Raw genomic sequence first — 27,982 nt, forward strand, 5'->3', positions numbered from 1 at the left:
GAGCTATTGGTCTTGTAAATGACAAATATTTTATTTATTTGTTGGTTTTTAAAATAGCTAAATTGATAGCTTTGTCATTTACAATGCCAATAGTTATAACTTTCGCGAATGTGACACCTATAGCATTTGGAATGCAACATGTTTTGTATTTACGTGACTTAGATGGCAGCTCTGGTCGTTAGGCCACATCTCTAGAGAGCAGGAGAGTGCAGCAGGGGAGAGAAGCACAGCAATGCAATAGGTCTCGCATTAGGAAAGTTTGAGCTATTGGTATTGTAAAGGACACATTTTTTATTTGTGTGCTTGTTTTGAAAATAGCGAAATTAATAGCTTTGTTATTTACAATGCCAATAGTTTTATCTTTCGCAAATGTGACACCTATTGTAACACAATATGTGTTGTAGCACTGAGTGGTGTGAGGCTGAGGGGTGTGAGGGTGAGGGGTGTGAGGGTGAGGGGGTGTGAGGGTGAGGGTGAGTGGGTGTGTGAGGGTGAGTGAGGGTGAGTGAGGGGGTGTGACGGGGTGTGAGGGGGTGTGAGGGTGAGGGTGTGTGAGGGAGGGTGAGTGAGGGTGTGTGAGGGAGTGAGGGTGAGGGTGTGAGGGTTAGGGAGTGTGAGGGTGAGGGTGACTGAGGGTGTGTGAGGGTGAGGGGATGAGGGTAAGGGTGAGTGAGGGTGAGGGGGGTGATGGTGAGAGGGTGAGGGTGTGTGAGGGTGAGGCTGAGTGAGGCTGAGTGAGGGTGAGTGAGGGTGTGTGAGGATGAGGGGGTGAGGATGAGTGAGGGTGAGGGTGGGTGAGGGTGGGTGAGAGGGTATGAGTGTGAGTGGGTGTGTGAGGGTGTGTGAGGGTGAGTGAGGGGGTGTGAGGGTGAGTGAGGGGGTGTGAGGGTGAGGGTGAGGGGGTGTGAGGGTGAGGGGGTGTGAGGGGTTGAGGGTGAGGGGTTGAGGGTGAGGGGGTGAGGGTGAGGGTGAGGGTGGGTGAGGGTGTGAGGGTGGGTGGGTGAGGGTGAGAGGATGTGAGGGTGTATGAGGGTGAGTGGGTGTGTGAGGGTGTGTGAGGGTGAGTGAGGGGGTGTGAGGGTGAGTGAGAGGGTGAGGGGGTGTGAGGGTGAGGGGGTGTGAGGGTGAGGGGGTGTGAGGGTGAGGGGGTGTGAGGGTGAGGGGTTGAGTGTGAGGGGGTGAGGGTGAGGGGTCTGACTTGTTTAATGCCACAGATGCAACAATTATTAGCAGGGACTCCATATACATTCTCAGTAGGACTGCTGCATTTTTAAAAGCCCAGGAGCAGCTCATAGCACAGGAACGGATGTACAAGTAAGAGCACAATACCAGCTACACAGAATAGTGCTCAGCTTTCCTTTTAACAGCCGAATGCATTCTGGGAGTTGTCGTCCTGTTTCATTTCAACTATAACAGATGTACTAATGCACCCTAAAAGGTAAAGGCAAGCCCAGGGCAAAGCTCTGGAATCGCTGATGATATGGTGTCATCTGGAGAGCATAGTATGGAAGACAACACTTCTTGCAGGAGAACTGATATACATTTAAATGTACAGCAGCAGATACACGTGGAAGAAGGAACTGTAATTGATCTCAATACGACTGCAACTTTCTGTTGAAGGAGCGAAATAACTCAGAAACACATGTCCAGGAATGCATCAAGCATTGGCTGTGCAAACACATATGTTAAAACACATCTAACAGGAACTGCATCTGCCATAATGATTTGCGGTATGTAATGCTGACCTGCAGTGTGCCCCCGCACCCCCTACCCTTTTGAAAATTGGACCAATTTGCCCGAAAACAATGACGTGCAAAAGAAAGGCCTGAACTGGGACCCGGAGTGGCAGGGACCCGGAATAGCTGCTGACGTAATGCCATCTAAGAAGGAAAGCAGCTCCCATGGTTGCCAGGTTCACAGATGGGTGCCATTTTTCCCATTTGTGCGAGGGAAAAAAAACAAGGGGGCAGGGAGAGAACAGACGAGTGGAGGGAGGGAAGGGGTGTGCAGAGGTAAGGGACAGAGAGAAGTAGAGAACGGAAAAAATATATAAAGGGGAGAAAGAAAGGAGTGAGACCTATAGTGAAGAGAGTGAGGCGGGGGAAAGGAGGAAACACGGGGAATCGAGAGGGAAAGAAGAGATGGCGAAGCAGAGGGAAGGGGAGAGAAAAAGGTGAAGTAAGAGGGATAGGGAGAGACAAAAGGAAGACAGACTGCAACAAACAAGACGGAGGGCATTAATGTGGGGAGGGGGGAGGAGAATGATAACAGTAGAACCTGTGATTGATAGAACTTAGAAACGGCAAAACTATGATAAGAAGTGTTATAAAGCCTGTGATTGATAGAACTTAGAAACGGCAAAACTATGATAAGAAGTGCTATAAAGCAAAGCAAGCAGATATCGTTATTATCAACATGCAGCGGATAAAAAAAATAAATAAAAAAAAGAAAAGGAGACACGGCCGGCCAGCCGTGAAACTGAAAGCACGGCCGGCCGGCCGTGAAAAAGCCTTTGATGCAGCAGGGGGTAATTAGGGGAGGAGAATGGCTGGGCTGAGGCAGAGCGCCAAGCCTTTGATGCAGCAGGGGGCGGAGCGGGAAGAGCTGCTGGCGGCACTAAGCTGGCGATTTGATGCTGTGCACGCGCATTTTAACTAATTGCGCTTGCGCATTGAGTTAAAAGTGCACATGCACTTCATCAAATCGCCAGTGAATCGCCAATGTAGGTAAGCTCTGTTTAAGCCCCCATAGTCTCGCTCTGCTCAATGCGCATGCGCATTGACAGGCGAGACCTAATGACATCTAAATGTAGTGTGACAAGTCAACCCAGCCGGGGTCTTGACTTTGCAGATCTCTCAAATTACAGATTATTGTGTATTTCATCTTGTGAAAATAGGGACTTATGGATGGGTGGTATGTCTCCAGTAAAAAACTTAGCAACTTCATTTAAATTTTACAAAGTCATGCATCTGTGCACACTTGCATCACATTTCGCAAACTGCAATAAAATCCATTTCAGGAGATTAGCAAATGTTTGTTGAATGATGTTAAAGCCAAGAGGACATTGAAGACAAAGTTTATTCTTTTCATTTTGTTATGAGGTATGTCCAATCTGTAACTCCCGCCCTCTTTTGAAAGCGATTGAGGAGTATGGGCATCATTTATATTTGAGCAGACAGGATATTCAATCACACACGTGACAGATATTACGTCTGCCGTATTACAAAAGCAATATATCCTAAGGTACTTGTAATACAGCGGATGGGATAGCCATCATATTTGCAACAAAGTATCCTGTCCACTGAAATGTCAGTCAGGCCCTAAGTCTGTGCTCATATGACTTGGTAGCATAGCAACATCATGACCTGACCGGTTATTGGTACCTGGAGGCTTTGTTGCTGTGGTTGTACTCCACATCAATAGAAAAGGATAGGATTCCAGTAAAAATGTTTTTTAACAATTGTGTGTTAAGAATTCGTAACAATATCTTTTGTTTGTCATCAGTGATTCAGAGTCAGTCTTCAGTACCACGATCTCTGTACCTCTAACACTTAAAATGTAGTTTCCTGTATACTCTGATAGATGTTTGTGAATGTTAAGGCCATGGTCCCTAGAATAATGCCACGGTTAGATAATACACCAAAGTTCACTCTGAGAACTGCATGGTGATATCAACCTAAGGATCTGTTTTTGTTTTTTTTGTAAAAATGTTATTGATTTTTAGAAAAAAAATGAACAGTTAAGAAGATTAAGAACAATTATGTCCTTATCATTAGTTGTAAAGAAATCAAAAACATATCTGGCCTTTTATGGTTTGCAACCCCAACGGAGAGTCAACAGTATATGGCGACATGTATAATCGCAACCCAAAGAACAGGTAGTCATAAAAATTGTGTGTTGCGTCAAGCCGAACTGGAGAGGGCAGACCAGAGGGGTGATGTGGAGGAGGTCTGGTGTGTCCAAGGGAGATATTTATGGCCTTATCTATCTGTCGCAAAGGATGGGGGCCATTGGCTTGACAGGGAGCATAAAGGTTATATTCAAAACTGGAACTCTGGAGATGAGGGTAGGAGCCTGAAGCTAATGGCTGTCTGGAAAGAGTTGGGGGTTGGAGTATGGTTGCATGTGTGGGGACGAGTTCTGTTAATTGGGGCTCTTCATGTTTGATTTTGGAGGAGGGGGGACCCACCTTCCTGGAAAAGGGAAGCTGGGCTTGATGGGGAGCCATGGGACGAAAATTAGTGTTGTCATGCGTTAGCTCCATGCCTGAGAGAAACTTTTCCCACATGTGGGATCTCAGGCGACATTGTATGCCCGTAGCTTTCTCCCTGTGAGTAGTCTAGGCATGTCTCTAGGTACTGCTTGAAAGGGAATGGGGATTTTCTACTTAAATGTAATAGGACATTTAGCGACTATCACGGTCAGGGCGTAGAATCGGGTGGCCATTTTCTGTTTCTTTGAATGCTTGTAGACCCCCAGGACCACCAACTCCCAGAAGCCTACCCCTGGAGTGTTTGTTAGAGACTTCAGTACCTGGGAGACCACAGCCCAGAAAGAGTCCCATAAGATATCTTTCAGGTTGGCTGCCTGGCAGCCACATCTCTCCCAAGAGCCAGAAGCACCAGGGAAGGTTCTTGGTTACCGTTTAGGGGATAGATATGTAGAATTGTATTAATTTCAGGCAAGCATTGCAGGAGAACTTTCATGGGTATTCTGTGTCTCTCATCCATACTTTATCATGTTGTGCTTTACCAAATTATTCTCTTAGCAGCAGTAGAGCTGTCTGGGAGTAGGCAACCAGGGCTGCAGACAGCTAGGTAATGTGTATGCGAACTCTTCCTGTCATGTGAAGGGTGTGTATAAGTTTATGAGTGGAAGGTGCACTATCTCCCAACATTCCGGTCCATCTAAGAGCCTGGCATGTCACGCCATAAGTGATGGACTAACCATCATGGAGGTTGTGCTGCATTTGTAAGGTAAGGAAGGATAACAGTTGTCCGTCCTGGAACAAGTCTCAAAGCGAGGTAATACCGCCCTGATAGCGGAAGAAATGGCCTAACTTTCTAGGAAGGCTGAGAAGTGGAATGTATGGGATATAAGGGGATATTTTCTTGGTGGCTTGCAGTCCTATATAGAAGCATGTCAGGACTACTCACAGTAGTCTGGGGAACTCGCCATGCGGGCAGGATGCTGGGGTTACGATAGCTCAGATTTCCACCTGTACTAAGGGGGATTGCGGGACCAACGCAAGGTGCTGTCTCTCTAATGTCCCCACTAAACAACATGTTAGTTGAAAATAAATCTATGGAGACATCCCTATGTCCTGCGCTGTTTACTGCTGGTGGTTAAATGTGTTATCAGCCTTTTTACTCTTTTCTGTCTTCATTGGCACTCAGAAACTGGCAACTGACCCCCGGTGTAAAGGAATGCCGCTTTCCAGCTTTTTACTGAAACCCATGCAGAGGATAACTCGCTACCCTCTTATCATAAAGAATGTGAGTATATGGCACATGGAGCAGTATATATATTTAAAAGTATAGGATTAATCAATTGCCACAGAAATAATGTGCCCAAAGTGTTGTGCATTGGGAAAGTTACTAGTCACCCTTACTAGAGGTTACTGTGAGTTATTAGAGTTATTTCACTGCTGTCCATAAAAGGCTTTCTCCAGGTTTTGATACGATCACTTTGAACTCAACTAAGCAAACTGATGCATAGATATTAGGTAATGTTTTCACATTTAGCTAAATCAGGGGTATGCAACCTTTTCTGTAATAAGTAACCCTGGGCAAAGCACTACACTATGCTCGCGTAGTTTGCGCTACTTCACACTACGCAAAGTGCACGTAGCACAGTGCAAACACGCGTAGTGCAGCGGTCATTTTTTGATTGCTCGTGGTCCTCAACGTCAAGTTGGTGACCGCAAGCAAGCAAAATGACATCCCGGGGAGACTTTTCCTCGTTCGCGATCAGCAATATCAAGTTCCCGATCGCGAGCTTGGAAAATAAACCTCCCGGCGAGATTCTCAACGTGGGGAGGTCAGGTTTTTCATTGCGAGTGGTCGCGTATGCTCCAAGTAGTCCGCGTTGAGAAAGCTGCCGCTCAAGTAAAAATCTACTCGAGCGGCGGTAAAAGACAGCTCGCACTGTGCAAGATGCCGTTTTCAATGATTGCACAGTGCGGAGAAGCATCCGGCACTGTGCAATCATCGCGAATAGGGTACTACGCTGATCACGTAGTGCTACGTGTAGCTCGCGTAGTGCGAAGTGCACTTCGCGTTGCTACGCGTAGCGCTACTTCACGAACTACGCCCAGGGTTAGTAATAAGAGCTGTAATAAGAGCTACTTATGTTAATTGAAAATCATGCCGAGCTACTAATAGTATAATTGTGACCACGTCAGACAAAATGGACACCCCATACACGATCACTGGCAGTGACCTCCTCATGCATCGGGCAGGTTTGCCAGCATTAATGTGAAAAAGGCTTTATCAATTTAGAAAGACTCAACATTGTATATACATGAAGACCATGAACCATAACTAAAATGCCTCTGACACCAAGGTAATAATATTGGTAACAGTCTCTCCAGGGCCTTTTGATTTAACACTCAAATATCAGCTTTAAATATATTTTGGAAATCCAACCAGACATCAGCTCATGAGTTCTAAAAATGCACACATTTTTATCTCAAATACATGCTTTTTAATTTTGCAAAGCATATATTAAGGCAACCAAGCAAAAGCTTCTAATTTACTGGGCTGGGATTCACAAAGGAGAGCTGCTTTTAGGCTGCTTGGTAGCATCCAGTAGCTCACGAGCTAATAGTTGGAGAAGTCTGAGATAAATTGATTAAAGCAATAGCGATTTCTGCAAATCATATCTTAATTTGTGCTGGTGTCTGACGGGACTTGGCACTGGCACTTATTTCTAAATACTAGCAGTTATTTAAGACAGTCAACTACCTGGTGGTGCTGTTATTTGTTATTGAGCAGAACTCATCTCCAAAGCGTTCAGTATACTTAAAAGACATAATAAAACCAGCAGGCCGAGCCCACTCTTGCATCATTAGGTTACCTAGAATAATCTAAAATGTTATACTTAGGCTGTGTGATGGATATTATTTAGCAATGCTGGGAGGGACAATGGTTTGAGTCGCCTTTATTTTTCTGGTTGATAAGAGATGGTCTTAGCATTATCATGATACGCTCTCTGTTTAGTACAAAGAAGCTGGAGGAAGTTTGAAAATGTCATTGCACATATTTCTAGCATGGTCTCATCGAAGAATACCCTTTTCTTTTCAGTATATGACCAAATATGATTTTCTCTTATATTTGCTTCAGATCATGGAAAACACTCCAGAGAATAACCCAGACAGGGGCTACCTGAAGTTTGCCCTCGAGCGGGCTGAGGAGCTTTGTTCGCAGGTCAATGAAGGTGTGCGCGAAAAGGAGAATTCAGACAGGCTCGAGTGGATACAGATGCATGTGCAATGTGAAGGACTCGCTGAGGTAACACACCCAGGGAACATCCCATAAGGCAACACACAATGAAAATATCTGTTTCAGTGTTGTAATGTATCATTTATTAGAGCATTGGAATGTAGAGAGCCTCATTGAAGACACTGCAGTAGCTCCGGGCTTATAAATGCTGGTATAATCCTTCTGCATCAATATTCCAATGTTTGTCTTTTTGTGTCTCCCTTTTTAATTTAGAACATTCTACACTCAGTGAGTGGAATGTTCTTATAGCCTTTTTGCCTCGGGCTATACCGGTTGCTGAAGGCACTCTCCCTCTTGGGTTCAGGGCCCTAGACAACCAGTATAGCCCTCAGCAGCAGGCTATAAGACGTTTGCCTTCAACGCTGCCAAAATCTGGAACTCCCTCCCGTCTCATTTGAGATCCAATCCTGACCTCGTCTCCTTCCGTAAACAATTAAAAACACACCTGTTCAATTCCGTTTAATTTAACTCAGTTCTCCCTTTTCTGGTACACAACTTTTCTCAACCTTTCATCTGGTTTCTTTTTTTAGCGCTTGGACGCCTCAGGGCAGCAATCGCGCTGTTATAAATCCATTTTCATTCATTCATTCATAAGGCCATATTGTGTGGGCAGAGCATTTTCATATACCTTTATACATTCTTCAAACTACCTGATTCTATAAAATTATGTTTTTTCTTAATAAATTACTGGATGACTAAAATTTGAAAATCTTCCAATTATAATGACGTGGAGGTAAACATGGCAGAATTTTCCTCCTGATTTTCAACATGAAGGAACATGGTGGTACCAGAGAAAGTCGAGCATTAAAATAGAACACTGAGGTATGCAAGGATTAGTCTGGTATGGGAACTACACCTAGCAGTCAGTGCCAGTTGGTGGAGGCGTGGCAGAGCACCCAAGGTTCAGGATCTCTGTTTTATCAGAGTTCCGCTTTCATTTGTTTCAGAATGGCCACCAAACACAGCCTGATTTGCTCTTCAACAGTGGTAGAGTTATCGTCACACCTAATAATGGCCTACGGATTGTTGGCATTCATCTAAAACGTGAACTTAAAGGAGTGGATTAGATGAGCTAAAATGGGAAATTCATTTAATATGCACAGATTAAGTGATGATTCCTGAGAAAGTCTGTAAAAGCAGCTTTTGTGCCAAACGAATGGGTGCATGTTGCTTGAGTATAGCTGATTAAAAAGTAAGATGTCCAGTCCAAAACAAAGGCCCAGATGAAATATACTTTAGAGACTTTAGAGACTGTTGTCAAGAAGTATGATTGACACTGTTGAGACATCCAGTAGCATGAGGGTGATAAATGGCTGATTTGCAGAACACCATGGAAATCCTGCCTGGCGGACTTCCTCCAACATACTTTTTTCTCCCCAGTAGAGTATACTAATACTCCAGCCCCACAGCTTCCATGGATCATCACTACCATTTTCTATGAGCATGTCCATAGGAACCCTTTGGGGTCCCTCCAATGACCTTGCCGGACTGTGCAGAAGTCTAGCCTATTCCGGCCCCTGTGCAGCCGGATCTAGAGCTCAGTAACCAGGCTGATAGGGTCAAGCCTGAATTTGATCCTGAACCAGATTACTATTTGTTCTTGAGTTTATAGAGACTGCTGACCACAAAGTTTCAACAGAAAGTTGAATCCCTCTAGAACCCAAACTTGTTGACATTGCTATAGTATCACCCACAGTCCACCTGATGTCTGGCTCCAACAACTCTATAACTAACTATAGTCAGGCCTAACACCAATCCGGTGTAATGTGTGGACTACACCAGAGTTTAAAATCGATGTTGACTTTAACCCTATCTCATTACTGATGCGGTCCTGGAGAATGCTTGGCACTTTGGAAATTTTTGATTGCAACTGGTAGAACCCAATAGGCCCCTAGTAGGTGTTGGGGGCCTCTGACCAAAATCATTTAGTATGTGGACCCTACTTCTTTGAGAGGGTGTGAGGGTATCATTTGTTTGTTTTTGCATCCTTCGGAACTGAAATATCACATTTGATTAATATTGGTAATACGTTTTGTGGCGCTCTGGTTTACCTCCCAAAAACTGACAATCTTCCAAAAGAAACTTACAATCCCGGGGTTTTTGAAGAATATACAGAATGTGTTCCTGGTGGTAGTATTCTACTTTGCCCAATGGGCTTCTGCCATTGGCCTCAGTGTTAAATAAAAACAGTAGCAAGTATAGCTGTTTATTGTGCTAGTTGGTTACAGTGTGAAGAGACGCACCAAAGTTAAGAGGGCCCTGGAGACCCAGCTTTCCATCTTTCACCCCAGCACCCAACATCCTGGCCAATAAGGGACACACACACTTACTGTTCGGTTCTTCCAATCTGTACAATCCTGGAAAATGCATGACAGGCAACTTTCATTAAATAGCCAGCATTTGATGGCATTAAAACCATCTGCTGAGGACAAATCTCTACTAGAGTATAAGTTTGGTTATGCTCAGCTTGAAATTGGAACATCCTCTTTTGAATGATTTGGCTCCAAGGCTCAGAAGAATTCTGTGATATTTGTAAAATCTGTGACTCCTGTAGTATGGGCGTTCACCCACTTTTACTAGATGGTGACATCTGAGTATATTGTGCTACAGAAAAATGTACTGGTCCTAGCTCACTGTGGGTCTACTTTAATATCTGATTTAATAATTGTGCTTCATCTGCGGTATTTGATTTGTGGCCTGTACCTGTGGCACCGGCTACATTTGTTTTATAGTGCTTGTGTGTTATAATGTGCTGCCATTTTGTTTTATTAATAGTATTTTTTCCCCCCTTTCAAAGCAAATCATTTTCAACTCGCTCACAAACTGCCTGGGCCCACGGAAACTCCTTCACAGCGGCAAACTCTTCAAGACCAAGAGCAACAAGGAGCTGTACGGACTGCTCTTCAACGACTTCTTGCTTCTCACCTACATGGTCAAGCAGTTTGTGTCTTCAGGGTCCGAGAAGCTTTTCAGCCCGAAATCCACTTCCCAGTACAAGATGTACAAAACGGTAAGCGGAGAGACAGGGTATAACCCGGGGGTGGTAATATAGTGACTGAGGTGGGGTTTCTACGTGTGGCACAAAACAAGCGAGTGGAGAAGGACAAAACAAGAAAAGTACATCTCATGCTTTATGTTAAAAGGCAATTAACTTTAAAAATGCAGCATCAGTAAAGATGTCCATGTCCAGGTGTAATAGGAGAAGTACTTTCTTTTTACTCTTACCTTGGCTTAGAGTTTTTTTTAGATGTTTGTCTGACTGTGTTATTGACCTTAGGCTTTCTCTAGCTTCCTTCAAAAGAACTATCTCTGTTGGATGTTGGGAACTCTTTCAGTGAATGGTTTTATGCTGTATTGTGGTTCAATATGTTCTGTGCTTGGGAGGCCTCCGTCAGTTCGTAAAATATGCCACATATATTTACCACCATTTAACTTCTTTGGGCGACATGCTGCTCGTGTCTGTCTGTAGCCTGAGCTTCAGAAGGCCCATCACCTGATACAACTGAAGAGCTTTCCTACTTGTATTCGACAAGCAGTAGAGCTGCAATAGGCAAAATACCCCATATTAGCTGATAGATGGTCCGTCAAACTGAAGCTGCCTCCTGTGCGAATTAGGTTTGTGGCTCCTGTGTCTGCTTTAGGGTTTTAGGAGCTCAGAGCAACAGGCCCGTCCCATTTACATTTTCATTTTCATTTGATGAAGTAATGGTGAGAGTAAACATTTGCGTTACATCAGAAGCACCTTATTTGATAAGCACGTACATTGTCACCTGCAGTATTGGCTAGTGTGAACACATTATTCCTTTTCCAGGTCATACTTTATACATTTTCTGAATAATACATCACAGTTAACTGCTGCTTGAAAAAAAAGACATCCGTACAACATTCGCCTTTCCCATCTAAATCCGCATTTACAAATGCGTTATAAACCACAATAAGCGGGACAATCTGTTAATTGACGTTCTAATTTATGATACAAAAAATAGAAACATTTACATACGAGATTAAATAAAGTTTTTTTTCCTTTAGTCAATGTTATTGATTTGTTTTGCAGCCACCAAAAAGAGCACAAATAAAATACGGCTAAAACACATCAAAATCAAAATGTCTCGTATCTTTTGTCTTGCCAATTCCCCAGCTCAGAGAGCGTGTTATGACACAGCATAATGTTCAGATCAAATCATCAAAGCACACTTTCTACTGCAGGGCGGTGCTAAAATAAAGTTTATATGAAGAAAGGGTGGTGGGGAAGGGAGTAAATGGGGTCGAAGCATTCCACCATCTCTTCAGGTATTTGTATCGGTGTTGAGTAGATATACTGGTTAAACTCAGGAGTAAATCTTATTTTATGAAAGTATGCGGTGTTGGCGAGCTTGATAGTTTCCGAAGTCTGAAATTCAATGTCTGAATAAGGGCTTTCCCTGTGCAGTCTTTTCCACTTTATGTGCTACAATCAGCTAAAATAAATATAAACAATATGTGGTTTGTTAGCAGATTTGCTGTGCTTCGAGAATATTTGTGAAGTGTATGTCTTCTTGATTCCTAAACACCTGTCTTTTTATCTCCTCTTCAATGATGATGTTTTTTTGTTCTTAATTGTTCTCTCCTGTCCTAAAAAATGGGTGCTTTAGGAATTCGTTAGCATTTTGTCAAATAAAAATCCCAAATTAATTAAATGACATCTCTTCTGCTATATTGTTTCAGTTTACAAATATATTTTTTTAATCTGTTGTACTCTCAGCCTATTTTTCTGAATGAAGTGCTCGTAAAACTGCCAAGTGACCCATCCAGTGATGAACCGGTCTTCCACATTTCCCACATCGACAGAGTGTACACACTCAGAACGGACAACATTAATGAAAGGTGAGCACAGACTACTGGCGTGATCTCCACTCTAGAAAATGTTACTAAGATATGATAAATGCATGCTCGCGATAGATCTGATCTCACACAGGAAAATCATTCTGATCTAATGCATTCTAGCAAATGAAATTCTGTTGAAAACGGAAATTAATTACATATCAATGATAAAAAAGTTAAGATACCGCTGACTATTAAGATCGATGTAAACCGCACATAAACTTTACTCTGGCAAAGTGGACATCATGGCCTTTGTAACTTTTGGGTTTATTTACCTTGCTTAAGAAGAGAGGAGTAAATTCCATTTCCTATTGTCAGACACCTGTTGTGTGTGCTCTTTGACCAGAACAGAACAATTCCTTGTCCCTGCAGATCGGAAGGATTCCTCTAATCTACTTTTGTCCGCAATTGTATAAGAACTCCTTAGCCAACATAAAACATGCGGAGATTAAATGTGCTGTCCAGTAGGAAGTCTAGTAGCTTTAACGCTTAGGGCATTATTATGAATTTGGTAGTCCTCCTGTTGGTCCGCCACTGCCACGCCGACAGAAGGACCGCCAAGCCTGTCATGTGCCCAACCACTTAATTAAGACTTTAATCCATGGCGGGCGGGCAGTGCTTTGGCAGTCTCACGGTGGCAGCTGTTTAAGGCTCATAGGAGAGCCTTAACAGCAGACCGCCGCAGTGGCATAGCCTGCAGCACGTTCCTGCAAGGTGTGGCATGCAGCACGTTCCTGCATGTCATACCATGCAGGAATGGGGGTGCAATTCCAGGGGGGCACAAGATGGGAGGACCCCAGGCCCAAAAGCGGCAGGGTGCCTTGTTAGGGCTTCCTTACTTCCATGTCCGCCACCCTTATCAGAGCGGGCTCACCGCCATTAAATGGGCACTGGAAATCAAAATCTGAATATGCTTGGTGGTGCAGCAACGGCACACCAGCATATTTCTAGCCCTTACCGCTGCACGACCACCACAGGATCCTGCATCCTGGCAGAGGTGATGATCCTGTGATGGTCTGACCGACACACTCAGAATCCTGCAGGCGGACCCTCAGTGGTGGAGGTGGTCGGACCGCCACCGCGAGTACGGCGGTCCTGAGGACCGCTGTACTTGTCATAAGGCCCTTAGTCTCATATTTCTCAAAAATCCACTTTCTCTGATCCAACATTCTATTAAGCAGGAAGAGGCTTAGATGGTTTGGACATTTTCCGGAATAAGCTTCATTGCGTCTGGACAACATTTTCAGGTGCAAGGGAGCTTTAGGAGCAGTAAATTATGTTTTGGCAGCCAAAACATGTACGAATTCAATATCTGAAATTCAAGAACATAACAAACAGTTTATGATAGCAATCCAACTAAGTAGAAATGAATCCTGCATAAAGGTGAGCCGAAAGAGTGAAAAAGATGACACAGTACTCAACCTGTAAGGATTAACCATTCCCACCTCCAGTTTATAACTACATAGGCAAACATCTTGTGGTTTTCCAGGTATTGGTAAATAATATTGATCTTGTGGTGCCAAAGTAAAGCTATGGAGTGTTCACAAACGAAATAATGTAACATCTGCATTGAGGAGTGAAATCGGTCACTATTATCTGCAGATGTTGGAATCCCCGACTTGATTTAGCATCACAGAGGTGGCTTCACATGTTGTGTTTTTCACCGAGTGTCTCTATAAGAAGGCATTAAAGGGTGCTGTGAGCTTAGGGACCAGAATCTTCTCAAATGTTTTATTGAAGAGGGCACAAAAGCTGTCAAGCCGTGGAGCCTTCATCCTCTTTTAGCTTGTTGATCTGATCACCTCCTCATTCTGATAGCGGCTTCTAGTGCGTTTCACTGATCTCCCAAGATACCATGCTAGTGTGCCTCTTCTATATATATATATATATATATATATATATATATATATATATATGAGGACCTGTTTATAGACTAGCTGCCTGGTTTACACACCTATTTAAGGTACTTAATTATGTTGCAGTCATTGTGCAGTAACGACCCATTGGCTCTCGCACTGCAAAGGCACTCTATGTGAGCAGACAGCTTTTGCTCTCAGTTTAGAGGGCATAGCCATTATATAACTTTATTTTTACCTCCAACAAGGCATGTTCCTCCCTGTACGAGTCAAGTACTATCAAAGGAGCCCTTACTGCTATTGTTTTGCACAATATATTTTGGGAAAGGGTGCTTGTGGGTGTTTCAGACAGTTGCCCTTGTATTGCTGAGCTAATCATTATTTTCATGGAATTCCACAAACGGTCTTTGTCTGACTCTTCAATTACCGTCTCATGAAAGGTTTGACTTCCCTTTCCTATCTCTGTTACTGTAGTCTCCAATATATTGGGGCTCAGGCATCACTTTCATTATTTTTAATCTTTTATTTATATAAGTTTTCACGAATATTTCAAACAAAAGGTTCACATTTTAACGAACTTTAAAGTTTATCACAAAGAAAGAACAGCATTGAATCTGATGTTGTTACTTGTCACTTGTTATCCTAGCAAAAGTGAAGCACGGGTCCTTGTATGTCCCACACAAATCCTTTATGTGTAAATGATTAAAGGAAACCATACCTATTGTTTGTAAAGTTTTAGCTGGTACTCCAGGTGTAGGGTGAATTAGTCAACCCTCAAGCAGTCAGTATAGACTATGGCCTTGAGTTCCCGGTATAATCCTTAAGAATATAGCACTCTGTATATCTCTCATTGAGAATAACAAAAGCATTTGTACATTGAACATAACATGATCTCACTAAGGGAGTGCTGCAAACTAAGGCTGCTTTCCTGCCAATGGTGGCGGCCTGATTCCATCGGAAACAATCAATTACACTACCATATTCTTATACACCATCACATCTTTCTAAGGAAGAGGAAAGGCTACACAAGTTAGATCATAGAAGAGTGGTGAATTTATACATCAACTGTCCATGTCCACCAAACACTAGTGTTTGAACTCTGAAGTAAGAAGAGACAGTCACTTTGCCCACTCTGTACTTCAAGATTTTCTAATGTTAAAAATGTTTTCTCCACATCGTCCTCCTTCGAGTTAGTGCTTGGGAATCTATTAAAGATTTCTGGTGGATACTCTCCCTCTCAGGAGTTGAAAAGGTATATCTGAGTAGTTACGGATTAGACATGCAAATACTTTGTGCAGAGTTGAAAAGTTGTTCATACACACATTGGAGTAAATGGGAAGAAGGGGAAAAAAGTGTTGCATGATATTAATATGAGGTGGATGTTATAGAGGAAGAACGTGTTAACCTCAGAGAGGGCACTCATTTGTCAGAATGTAGAGAAAGATTGTTCGCCTACACACTCTTTATTTAGAGAGGTCAGCGTGGTAGTATATGGAATGGAAGATCCACTGGGAGTGCTCCTATGCGATCTCTTATGTCATATGGTGCTGCTAGTCTTATATGGACGTAGTCACATATGTATAACGTAGTGAAGTTTCGCACCAAGGGTGGCCTGGAAAGAAGGTTATCAGGGACAGGTGCTAAGGGGGTTCTCAACTTCAACCCCCTCCATACATGTGACATCATGGGCTAATTTTAAGACCTGTATCATCAGGTCCTCAGTTCCAGTCTTAGCCATAGGAGAAGCCATCCGTATGGAACATGAAGAAGCCTAACAACTGGAGTTTTTAACTGGCTACTCTAAACTGTAGCAGTTCTAGGTCTTCTCTGGCTACTATCAGGTAGATCAACCACAGTCCTACTCATGACACTCCACCCATGCCGTTTCAAGGTGTTCGTAGTGCTTAATACTGGAAGTTAGCCTGTTTCCAAAAGCTTGTGATACTGCTGCATAAGAAACTGTGCCATAGTAAAGATGTATTATAGTAATTATACCACATTCGTTTCATCACCATGAATTTACAGGCCATAAACAAATAATAAACATCTGCTATAGTTATTGATTTGTATCTTGGATGGTAAGCACCACAGCCACTACACCAACCCACCTTCCGAATTTACAGGAGAAGCTACTTATTTATCTGCAAAGGAAATTACTTATTGTTTTAGAAAAATTCCTGATCATATTAAATGTGTTTTTTCAGAACGTTGAAATATTCTCTCATGGATATTTAGGGGCAGCGGATGATATCTCGATTAATATGATAATATTACAGGAATTAGAGTTTCTTAATTTAAGAGTCATCAATCGCCGCTTTAAGATTGGCATGCCTCCTTCCTTTACATTTCAGAACCACAAGACTAGTTCTTTAATAGTACTGTACTCTCTGCTTATCCATCTTGTCTCAGGTTTCTTAATAACACCAAGGGCAGAAAACGAACTATGCTTTGCTCTTATCCCAGATAACCATCTACCAGACAGAGCAATATATGACAGTACTCACATGATAAATAATAAGAGACTGAAATTGACATCTACAACAAGTCACAGACTTTCTAAACCAGCAAATAGTACATTTTTTGGCTTTTGTCGGAGGCAAGTGCCTCCCATAGCACCTGAGACCAATTTACCTCTCAGTTTGTTACCCAACATGTGACCTCAGGAGAAAACATCAGCAGTCAACACAGAGTAATAGACTAATGCTCATGGAAAAATAAAAGAAGTAAAGTATTCTGTAAATCAAAGCCCTTTGGGCTCACCAAAAAGCCACAACTGATCAAATCTTGAAAGTTAAGCTGACCAATGCGAAGTCCACCTATAGAAAATGCAGTTGGGACAAAAAATGGAGGCCAACAACAATCTCTGTGCCAAACTTCTGTATGACCTAAATACCAACAAACACAAGATATTTTGGAAAAAGGTGTATAATTCGAACAATCTATCAAAAACCAAAACAACAGTTAACATCCAAGAAGAATGTTGGTACGAGTATCTCTCAAAGCATTTTGGTCAACCTGAGAGCATGTTGCACTTGCTCATCAATCAGTGGCCTTACAAGAGCCCCAAAACACCTCCAGCATAACACAGGCCTCCATCCTCTGACATTTTGGGCAGCAACAATCACATCCCCCAATTTCCAGAAGCGAGTGTGATGGAGCGCTAGGCAGAAACGGCATCCCATCAGCCATCTTCAAAGAGCACAAATCTTTTTGAGCAAATAACTTGGGGCCAGTATTTGAGAGCATAACTACATTGAATATCATCCCCTCCTCCTGGAAAGGTTCTACCATCTCCCCGATCTATAAAAATGGCAATAACTCTGACTCTGCCTATTTCCGCCTCATTGTCCTTTTAGACATGGACTCAAAATACTTTGCTGGTTGTCTCCTCGAGGCGTTATCCTCCTGGGCAACAGAAAGACACCTTATTCCATTTAATCAAGCAGAGTTTGCAAAAGGTATGAGAACAACGTCATATTTACTAGCTCTATCATTGTTGAGCAATCAACACAAGAAAAATAAACCGCCCCTCCACATCTGCTTTATAGATTATAAAGCAGCGTTTGATGGAGTAGACAGAGGAAAGCTCTGGAGCAATCTTGCCAGCTAGAAAATACCTTATCCACTGCTGCAAGCCCTGATCCTTCTCCATACCGGAACCTGGGTCAGAATAAAGCTGGGCGACAGGTGTTTATTTATCTAGAAAGATCAGGACCCATCATTAACCCGTTAACCGCTGCATAAATTCCGCCACGGTGCGGGTGATTTATTGCGCGGGTGGGGCTGTGTTGGCCAACGGACGTCCGTAGTACTACCGAGGTAGTGATCTTGACGGCCGTTGGCCAACGGGCGCAGCGAACGGGTTAAGACTGAGACAAGGGTGCGTATAAGCCCCCACAATCATTAAACATTTTTTAGAGGATCTCCCTACCTGCCTTGCCCAGGTAAATTCACACGCTCCAAAGTTAGGAAGCATTCTGCTGCGACATTAATATTTGCGGTGGTTTAGTCCTCTTTAGCCGTACAAAAGTCTGTTTTCAGAGACTCTTGAATGCCACTGCCTTGAATTCGAGCACGTACGCAATGGAAATAAATTTGAAGAAGACAAAAATCTTGATCCTAGGCAAGCCATCATGAGACTCCCATCAGTGGCATCTGGGAGAAGGGAAAATAGCGGTGGTAGCAGATTATAAATATCTGTGTATGCTATTCAACAGGCAAGGCTCTTTTAACCCTTTCGCTGCGGCTCTAGGGGGCGGGGGGGCACGCGGCGCTCCGACACTGGTGACGGAACAGCTCCGTCACGCCCCTCGGGTGGGCTGTGCTTGTGACGGAGCGGTTCCGTCACGGCCCCGCCCGCTCAATAGAACGCGCCGCGCAGGTGCAAAATCAGCGCCGCGCAGGTGTGGCGAGTGGGCAATGACGGAACCGCTCCGTCACCAGCACAGCCCCACCCGAGGGGCGGGACGGAGCGGTTCCGTCACCAGCGTGGGAGGGGTTAAGCAACATCTGGAGCTTACGCGGCTGAAAGCCAATTCCGTCACTGCAGCCTTCAAACATCAAGAGTCTGTAATAGCAACATCGACATGCACACCTCTTCTGAAAATTATACAGACTGACCACATTAGATCCAACCATCACCTACGGCAGCAAAGCACTGAGAGGCAGAAATGGCACCAATCTAAATATACGACGATCAGGCTTTCAAGTCGGTTTTATTCCTACCACGCCACTCATTTCCAGCTGAATTGTAATTAGAATTTTGTCTAACCAAGCAAATTCTAGCATGGCAAGGACAGTCATCAAACTCATCCACAAACTGAAGAACGCCAATAAAGGTAAGTTGAATTATCATCTCTGTGAAGAAATTAGTGGCAGAGACTTCTCCCCGGCCAGGTGTTATCTCTCTTCTTTTTTTAAGCTCCCTTGGATTAATTCAAGAATGGGACGCAATAACCAACTATTCCCCAATCAAGGCCACTGCAAATAGATTAATCAAGAGCCCCTCATTACAAGCCTATAAAGAAGTGTTTTCAATGCAACAGTACGCCTGGTCCACATTAGCATCTTATGACAAGCTAGTACCTCTACCGTATTTGGAAGCATCCATCAATACATAGACCAAAAGATCCTTTCTGAAATATCATCTGGCCCGTTTACCGTCACTTTTATATCTTTTACTTTGGAAGCATACCACCAGTATAGAGGCCTGATGACTTTGCAGTTAATCGCCTGAAACTATGGAGCACCAAAACTGTATATGTGAAGCAAGCTTCGAGGATCGGAAAGCTATACCAAGACCAACATTTAACACTAGGGGTTTTCGCTGTTGTAGGCAAGCCTTAAAACCCTGCTTTAATCCTTCAGACAGTCAGCTAAATTGTAGACTGACAAAATATCTGACAAGACTCAAACTGAAAACTCACTGGCTGCTGAACTAGGTACCCTGAATTTTTTTTGTTTTTCTTCTCACAAGTCTACGTTAGCACTCCCATCGTATTTTGAATAAACCAGAATAAAATAGCCAACATTCGGCAGGTGAAAGCGCATTTGGGCTGAACTCAGCACTACAACCCTCTAGAAGAGTCTGATTGCACTACCACTTTATTGAAAACTCAAACATAGACCAGCACTGGCGCTCTACATACTTTTAGTGGACTAACCGCACTCAAGCGGCCAAGACTTTGACAGTTGCCACCTTGCTGCGAGCTTTAGTACGCCAAGCATTGGTCTATTACACACTTTAAACTGATTAACTGCTATGTGTCGCCAAAGGCGGCAGTCTTTCTATGGTGTACTAGCCCGTCAGAGCAGAAACTAGGCGTAGAGCTTTACACCGTGTATTTTAAACTTGTAATGAGTAGAACTGCAGAATCTTACGGTTTTAGATGCAGAGTATTGCACATTTAAATTATTTCTCCTTTGTATCATTACTTTTTAAAAATCATTTTAACGTTTTTAAATTAATGTATCTGTTTTCATAATTTTAGTGCAAAGGTTTTAATGTACTATGCATTCAAACAAAATTAAAAAAACTACGTGTTAAAATATTGGTTAACAGAATGTGTTGTTGTGTTTACCCAGGACGGCATGGGTCCAGAAAATTAAAGCTGCCTCAGAACTGTACATTGAAACTGAAAAGAAGAAGCGGGAAAAAGCTTACCAAGGTAGAAATTTTAAACCATATTTCTTATTTCACATGTATTCTCATAGGGTACCTGGCTGATTGTTTTCCATCTCAAAAAACGTGTAATCCGGGGTCTACTCTACTTATTATTATTCAGGTATATACTACGAGGTGTACTGCAAGTGAGCAGAAAATGTCAAAATGAATGTCACTAAAGAAGTGCTAGAGATGGCAAAGAATTAACAGAACCCAAAAACCCTTCTTAATAATTGGATTCCCATCATATTTCAACGTGATCATGATCATGATCATTATTTGGGTTTCCAACCAACCTCCCATATACCCTCTTGATCATAGAGGGGTTCTGGGAGGAAAGGGGAGCAGAAAAAGGTAAATGGCGTATCTGCCCTCTAAGGGAATCACCAAAGGTTGTGAATAGGTGCAGTGCAAAAAGTTAAGTATGTAATAAAAAAGCATTTCCTCAAGAAAAACACTTCATGTAAATGAAATAGCTCATGCAATCCTTATTAAAACCAGTGAAAAAATATATAGCAGTACGAAAAGGTTGCTGCATCTAAATGGTCAAAACCATTGATGTTTTCCATTTCAGAAAAGCAGGGTTTGAAGTCAGGTTATAAACCCAGTGCCTTATAGACAAGGGCGACCTTTTAACATCTAGGTGGTTTTTTACTCGGTGACCACTTCGCTTCCTCCATCCTCAAAAATACCTCTTGTAGAGAGAGCAGGGATGACACTTTTTATTTCAGTAGTAGTAAGGAGTGCCATAAATTGCAATCTCTTAATGCATTGTTTCACATTTGGGATCCTAATAGCAGTTCTTCAGCAATGAGCGCACTATGTTTAGGACTTTTAGAATTCTTATGACTAGTGTGGTACCTCTTCAGAAATGTTCCTGGGTGCAGAAATCTAGCCTAATGTTTGTGTGGGCAGCAAGCACATGACCACATCTATCCACTATGCCACTTATAGAGTCGGTTTTTCCAGCTCGAGCAGGTAAGCACAAAGACCAGACTTTTTTTTATTTTTTAGTCAAGGGCATTGCAAAATTACTATACTACATAGATTTGTGACCATTGTGTTAGAATGTATCTTTCTTATGTTCATTAACATTATGGAACTGCAATAGGCAACAAGAAAAGGGACACTGAATTATTTCCTTCTCAGTGTAGTAAAACCAAAGACCTTTATGGTAATCATGAAAATGCCATTGTCTGAAACCTGAAGTGGGCCCACAAGCCAAAGATTAATAATGCCAGTTTCGGATTTGTAAGCAAAAGCAGACTTAATATTATGTCCATGCATTACAAATACAATGTTTTAATGGGTGCTGTTTATCTATAAATAGATCATTTTGTCATTTCGTGTGCTCGTCATGAGCACACGAGCACCATGCCTCATGACGAGCTGAGCTCGTCATGAGCATGGGGGTGCTGTGCGCACCCCCCCAACACAGCAGGGAAATTACCCCCGCTGCGAAGGGGATATACCTGCCTTCTTGTGTTGGGTCTCGATGTGTGCAAATTGCTTTTCTTCTAAGAAGTCTTCTCGAGTCTCGTGGCAGTGTGACTTCACCTCTTACTGGTAATGTGCATGGGCATCAGCTTCATTGTTAGATTGTTATCTTTCCTCCGTTGGGTTTGGATGTGTGTTCCTGAGCTCCAGATCGATACCATTGCAGTGTTCTCGTCGTTTCTTTCTTTTACCTCTCCCTTCCATTGTGGCCTCCTTTCGCAAGTCACCCTACCGTGGCTGTACTTAGATCACCTCCCCATGTGCCTCCACTACCTTCCAGGGTCAGCAGGCTTAGCAAACCTCCACAAGGGGCTACCTCTGACGGGCATATCAGGAAAACAGCTCCAAGGGTAGAGGCAAAGGCGGCTTCCCCCAAAGAATCCGCCCCCTCAAAGCAATGATGTGCCCCTTTTCCTTCAACCATACAACACCTTTTGGAGGTTGACTTCAAAGGTTCTTCTCCACTTTGCAACATGTCACCTCCAACCAGTGTGTATCATACATCATTCAACAAGGCTACTATTTGGAGCTCACTTCCAAGCCTCCCAACAAACCTCCTCACAGGCACACCCTCTCCCCAGAACTCCGACGCCTGCTTCAGAAAGAGATTCAAGAACTTTTTCTTCAGGGCCCATGGAGCCTGTGCCACAACAGCTATACGACACAAGGGTGTGTTCACTCTACTTCCTCATTCCCAAGAAGGACGGGTCCCTCAGGCCTATCCTGGACCTCAGGCCAGCCAACTAATAAGTCTTGTAAGAACATTTCCACATGGTCACTCTTCAGGATGTCATTCCACTGCTACAGCAAAGTGACTTAATAGTTGCACTCAACTTCAAAGACGTATACTTCCACACCCCAATTAATCCAGCACATTTTTGCAACCTCTGGTTTGTGGTAAGTGGAAAACACCATCAGTTCAAGAGCCTGCCCTTCGGGTCAGCACCGCACCTAAGGTGTTTACAAAATGCATTGCAGTGGTAGCAAGGCATCCATGTATTCTCTTACCTGGAAGATTGGCTGATAAAGAGTGCAACACAGCAACAGTGTCGGGTACACACCCAGCCCTGCAATGGTCCTTTCCTTCCACACATTGCTCCCTCTTTTTCAGCCAGATCAATAGGTCAATGTCCAGACAGTCATGACCCTCCTCTTCATGATGGCCTCCTGCATTGGCAGTCCCCCACGCCAGATTATACATGCGTCCACTACACGAATGCTTAGTGCGTCAATGGTTTCAAGCAGAGGGTCATTGGGGTGATCTGCTGTTGATCACCCGCCACACCCATTGCTCTCTGCAGTGGTGGACCACCAACAAGTTGTTGCATTTTTTGCATTTGTGGCCTTTTCTCAACCTAATTCCGCAGATTATCATTACAATGGGATGGGCGCTTTTCTCATGGGTTGATAGGCGCATTTACAGGATGTGACTGTTGGAACCTAGTCACCAGGGTCTCCACATCATTTACCTAGAGTTGTTAGCCATCCACCTAGCGCTGAGGGCCTTCCTATGCCACATTGTAGGCAAGGTAGTTCTCATCTGGACGGACAATGTGACAGCCATGCAGAAACAGGACAACCCTTTCTCTTCCCAACTCTCACAGTAAGCTCTGACCATTTGGCAGTGGGCTGTCCGCCACAAAATTTATCTGCTGGTAAAGTACTTGCCGGGGTGGTCAACGACTTTGCAGACCACCTCAGCAGAATGCTGCAACAAGTCCATGAGTGAAAACTCTACCGACGAGTCCTACTCACGTATTTCTGGCGGAGAGCCTTCTTGACGTGCACCTCTTCGCCACAACAGAAAACACAAAATACCCAAACTTCACCTCCAGGTTCCTACCACCATAGTCGATAGACAAACCACTCTGGATGAACTGGTCAGGGATCTTTGCCTACGCTTTCCTGCCTCTCCCTATCCTTCTGTTTGTTTTACGGGGGCTTTGGCAGACATCTCTCACTCTTATCCTGGTGGCTCCCACCAGGGCGAGACATCCATGGTTCACCACTTTCCTTGAGCTCTTGGTAGTTCTGCTCGAGAGGCTCCCCAGCAGGCCGGACCTTCTCACACAGAACCACAGAGCAATAAGGTACCCTAACCCCAGGACACTCACCTTTGCGATCGGGCTTCTGAGGTCTTATTGTTTGGTTATCTCCAGTTATTTTGCTAAATTCATGAACCCTTATGGAAGTACGCTGGTGTACTACGCTGCCAAATGGAAACGGTTTTCCCACTTGCATCTATCAAAACACATTGATCCCTTAGCTACTAGCATCCAGAACAATAGTTGGTACCCCTTACACCTACAGACCTGTGTACTAGCATTCACCTCCTTGCGGCTCCACTTGGCTGCAATGACTGACTATCCCCAGAATAGACAACACATATTCCTCTTCAGGATTCTTGTGATCACATTTTTTATGGAGGGTTTTAAAAGGGTTATTCCTCTACGGGTACCCTAAGCCCATGTGAGGAATCTCAATATCGTTCTCACAAGATTTATGGGTCCTCCCTTTGAGCCCGTCCATTCCTGCCACCTCCAGTTCCTCTCCTGGAGGGTTGCGTTCCTAGTTGCGATCTCCTCACTCAGAAGTTCTCTGGGACAGGGTTGTCCTTTGCACTAACCCTGAATTTCTCCCTACGGTGGTCTCCCTTTTCCACCTTAACCAGTCTATAGAACTCCCAGTATTTTCCCCCAACCTGACACCAATGCAGAATGCGCTGTACAGTCCTTAGATGCTGAGGGAGCCGTAATGTACTATGTAGGTAGAAAAAACCTTTTAGGAAACACAGTAGCTCTTGATTGTTTTTTCTAAACCCCATAAAGGGTGAGTGCTCTCAAAATCAGCATATCCAGCTGGATAGTCAGATGTATCCAAACATTGAGGCCTTTGCCTATTACTCTACGAGCCCATTCTACACGTAAAAAGGGGCCACTGTGACCTCCCTATGGAAAATTTCTATAGCTGATATCTGTAAAACAGCTACCTGGTCTACACCAAATGCGTTCACTAAACACTATTGTGTGGATGAACACTAGCACACCAACAAGCCAATGTTGGCCAGGCTATACTTTGTGCGCTTTTTCAGTCTATTGCAACACCCACAGGCTAGCCACCACTTATTGGAGGAATGCTGTACAGCCTATGCAAAGCATTTGTATCAACAGCTACACATGCCTCTAATTGAAAATGTTACTTACAAAGTAAGCATCTGCTCATGGCATGTAGTGCTGTAGATTCACGTTCCTCACTATCAGACTTGTGTGATGCTGTCACTCAGTCAGCTGATGCCACTGTCTCCACTCCATGTAGCCTTAGGTCAAGCCGTGAAGAACATGCATTCAAAAGACTATATAGGTTCTGCCCCCTCTGGTTCCACACCATTCTGGCCTCCTGAGCTCTTCCCAGCAGCAGTGATCCATCTCTTCTACTCCTGCTGGAAAGGCCTAAACCAATGAAAACGTTGTGGACAGAGGGGTCCCAGACTTGAGGAAAGCAATTAGTATAGAATATACAAATATTTAAGAGAATAGATAAAGACAACAAATCAAAAAGTACAGTGTTTTTATTTTCACCGCACTTGTATTACCTTTATATGGTTAGACGATATGTATCAAAGAGAAACATTGGTATTTTTCATTAATCAATGTGCCCACATAGGAAAGGGGGGAAAAAGGTGTGCAGGGTAAAGTTAGAGATAGTTGTGATTCACTATTCATTGATTTATGACATAAACAACATACATTTAAATTCATGTATATGTTCTGTTAGTATTATATGGTCCCCATAAGAAAGGGGCCACACATGATATGCAAAAATCAAAACATTATATTTTACAATCAAACTCCTAAACGGCTATATATATCATGCTGATGGTGGGAGTTGATAGGGTAGATGACATCTACGTTTCGACCCAAGGGTTTGTAGGATAATTGATCCTTACATCGCGGGTCTTCATCAGGACGTGCGGGGGAAAGGGGGGGCTGAATTCCTAGGGTTGAGAAGGAAAAGTGAAAACTAATTAGTCATGGCGGTCTCAGAAGAGTCCCGATGATCCGTAGCGGAAAAAACGCTCGGTATTTTCCTTTAAAAACACTAAAAGACACTGAGGACTATACAAATGAGAAGACCCCCTTACTATTCTCTAAACATTGGGTTGTATCATGTTTACCTGCCGCAATTGCGGGTCGGGAGATGTCAGATGCGGCAGAGTGAACTCCGTGGACAATCTGAGGGAGCGAAAGGATTTAATGAGGGTCGGTTCATTGCGTCATGAATGATCGTTTCATTACGTTTAGGAGAAAGGGATGACTGGTTTGTATGGCAATGTGGTTACCTGTTTTTCAGGAGAAACTGGAATTATTCAATCAGCTGCCCGTATCTGCAGAAATGTGGAAAATGGGAGGGCCAGTAAATACTTGGAAAAGGGGGGATCGGAAGTCTTAGGTATACTACACGCAGGGCGCTTATAAGGCTTACCCGTTCAATCAAGATTCTGGAACTTGTAGGAGGACTGGAGGCGGCGACTCATCGCGTCTCCCGTAACCAGGAAGTAAGACGGGAGGGGGGCGTGGTAGCCTTATTAGCTCGGTGATAGAGAGTAAGGAAAGACTAATCTGTGGCGGTTGCTAGGAAACCTCCAGCTTCTCCAAGAAAAAAGGGGGGGGCTGAAATTGTTACGTAAATGATGGATCTAGAAGTATTAATGTGCGTGTACCTGCCATCAAGGTGGTTAGAAGTACATCAATGAGGCGGTGCGCGCTGCATATTACAACGGGGTGATGATAAAGGCTTATTAATTAAAGATCTCCTAAGAACGTGATACTATCCACAGAGTTATGAATGTTCATAGATTAAACGCATGACAACTTTCAATATGATGTGTGGAGATCTCCCAAGTGCGTAAACCTACCCACACGGTGGTTTAGACGCACAACATCCGGCAATATCGGCTCATGCACAACATATTTTGCTAAGTCACCTGTTAGCGTGAACCTACCACAAGGTGGTTAAACGCACAACATTGTTAGAGAAGGAGATAAGTTACACAGAGTGACAGAGTAAGATTCAGAGAATAGCCAATTGGGCAAAACTGCTTTCGGATTCATTTAGGCCATTTCGCACAGAGTCAAAAAAATGGATCCATTTGAGTTCCCTGACATTAAGAATAGGTTCTATATTGCCACCCCTGGGACCAAGTTTGACCTGTTCGAGTACAACTCACTTTAGGCTTTCAGGTGAATGATTTTTCTTGTTGCAATGTTCCACAAGGGGGGCTCCTTGGACCTTGCACCTGACACGGCTGCAGTGTTGTAAAAATCGTGTTTTTGCACGTTGCTGTGTCTGTCCGACATAGATTAAATCACACGTACAGGTTATACAATACACCACGTTGGTGGTGTTACAGTTTGTGTGTGATTTAAGTGTTACACATTGTTGCTTGTGAACAAATTCATTAGTTTGGATCGTCGATGGGCAGGCCTTGCAGGTGCCACATCGGAAATGGCCCACAATTGGTGGAAGATTCCACATAGAGGTGATGGTTGGTCCATAGTTGTTGTCAAGAAATGAGCACACTACGTGGTCTCGGATGTTCTTTGCCTTCTTGAAGGAATGTAGAGGTGGGCTATTGATGTCAAGGTCCTCTGAAATTAAGTTCCAGTGTTTGTTTATAGCTTTTTTTATCGCATTGCGCTGGGTTGAAAAAGTTGTCACACAAATCAGGCGCTGTTCGTTGCTGCGTGTTCGCTCATTGGATTGTAGCAAGACTTCTCGGGGATTGAACCAAGCTCTCTTCCTGGCTCTCTTGATCAGGCGTTTCGGATAGCCACGTTCTATTAGTCGTTCCATAAGGTTCCCAGATTGCTCCATGTAGTCCTCTTTCCTGCTACAATTGCGACGGATTCGCAAAAATTGCCCAAAGGGCAGGTTGTCCCTAAGGCCTCTCGGGTGATGACTAGAATATAGAAGTAATGAATTTCTCTCTGCCGGCTTCCTGTAAAGAGTTGTGTGTAGTGCCTCATCTTCAGCAATGAAAGAGAGAGGTCCAAAAAAGTGATGGCTTTCTTGTCGAAATGGATAGTGAATTGGATATCCGGTGA

At 43.6% G+C, this 27,982-nt stretch overlaps 1 protein-coding gene across 6 annotated transcripts in view; it reads left to right on the forward strand.

Moving 5' to 3' along the window:
• The window catches only part of ITSN2 (intersectin 2), a 1,402,222-nt gene that overhangs the window by 1,343,680 nt on the left and 30,560 nt on the right, over positions 1 to 27,982 (forward strand). For all 6 annotated transcript variants that reach the window (XM_078647702.1, XM_078647699.1, XM_078647703.1 and 3 more), the window contains 5 exons: positions 5,397 to 5,495; positions 7,344 to 7,511; positions 10,300 to 10,512; positions 12,244 to 12,365; positions 20,303 to 20,385. In XM_078647702.1, the coding sequence (XP_078503828.1) occupies positions 5,397 to 5,495; positions 7,344 to 7,511; positions 10,300 to 10,512; positions 12,244 to 12,365; positions 20,303 to 20,385 (685 nt within the window). The remainder of the gene's footprint in view (positions 1 to 5,396; positions 5,496 to 7,343; positions 7,512 to 10,299; positions 10,513 to 12,243; positions 12,366 to 20,302; positions 20,386 to 27,982) is intronic.

This window comes from Lissotriton helveticus, chromosome 6 (assembly GCF_964261635.1).
Source record: "Lissotriton helveticus chromosome 6, aLisHel1.1, whole genome shotgun sequence".
In the NCBI taxonomy this organism is placed as follows: domain Eukaryota; kingdom Metazoa; phylum Chordata; class Amphibia; order Caudata; family Salamandridae; genus Lissotriton; species Lissotriton helveticus.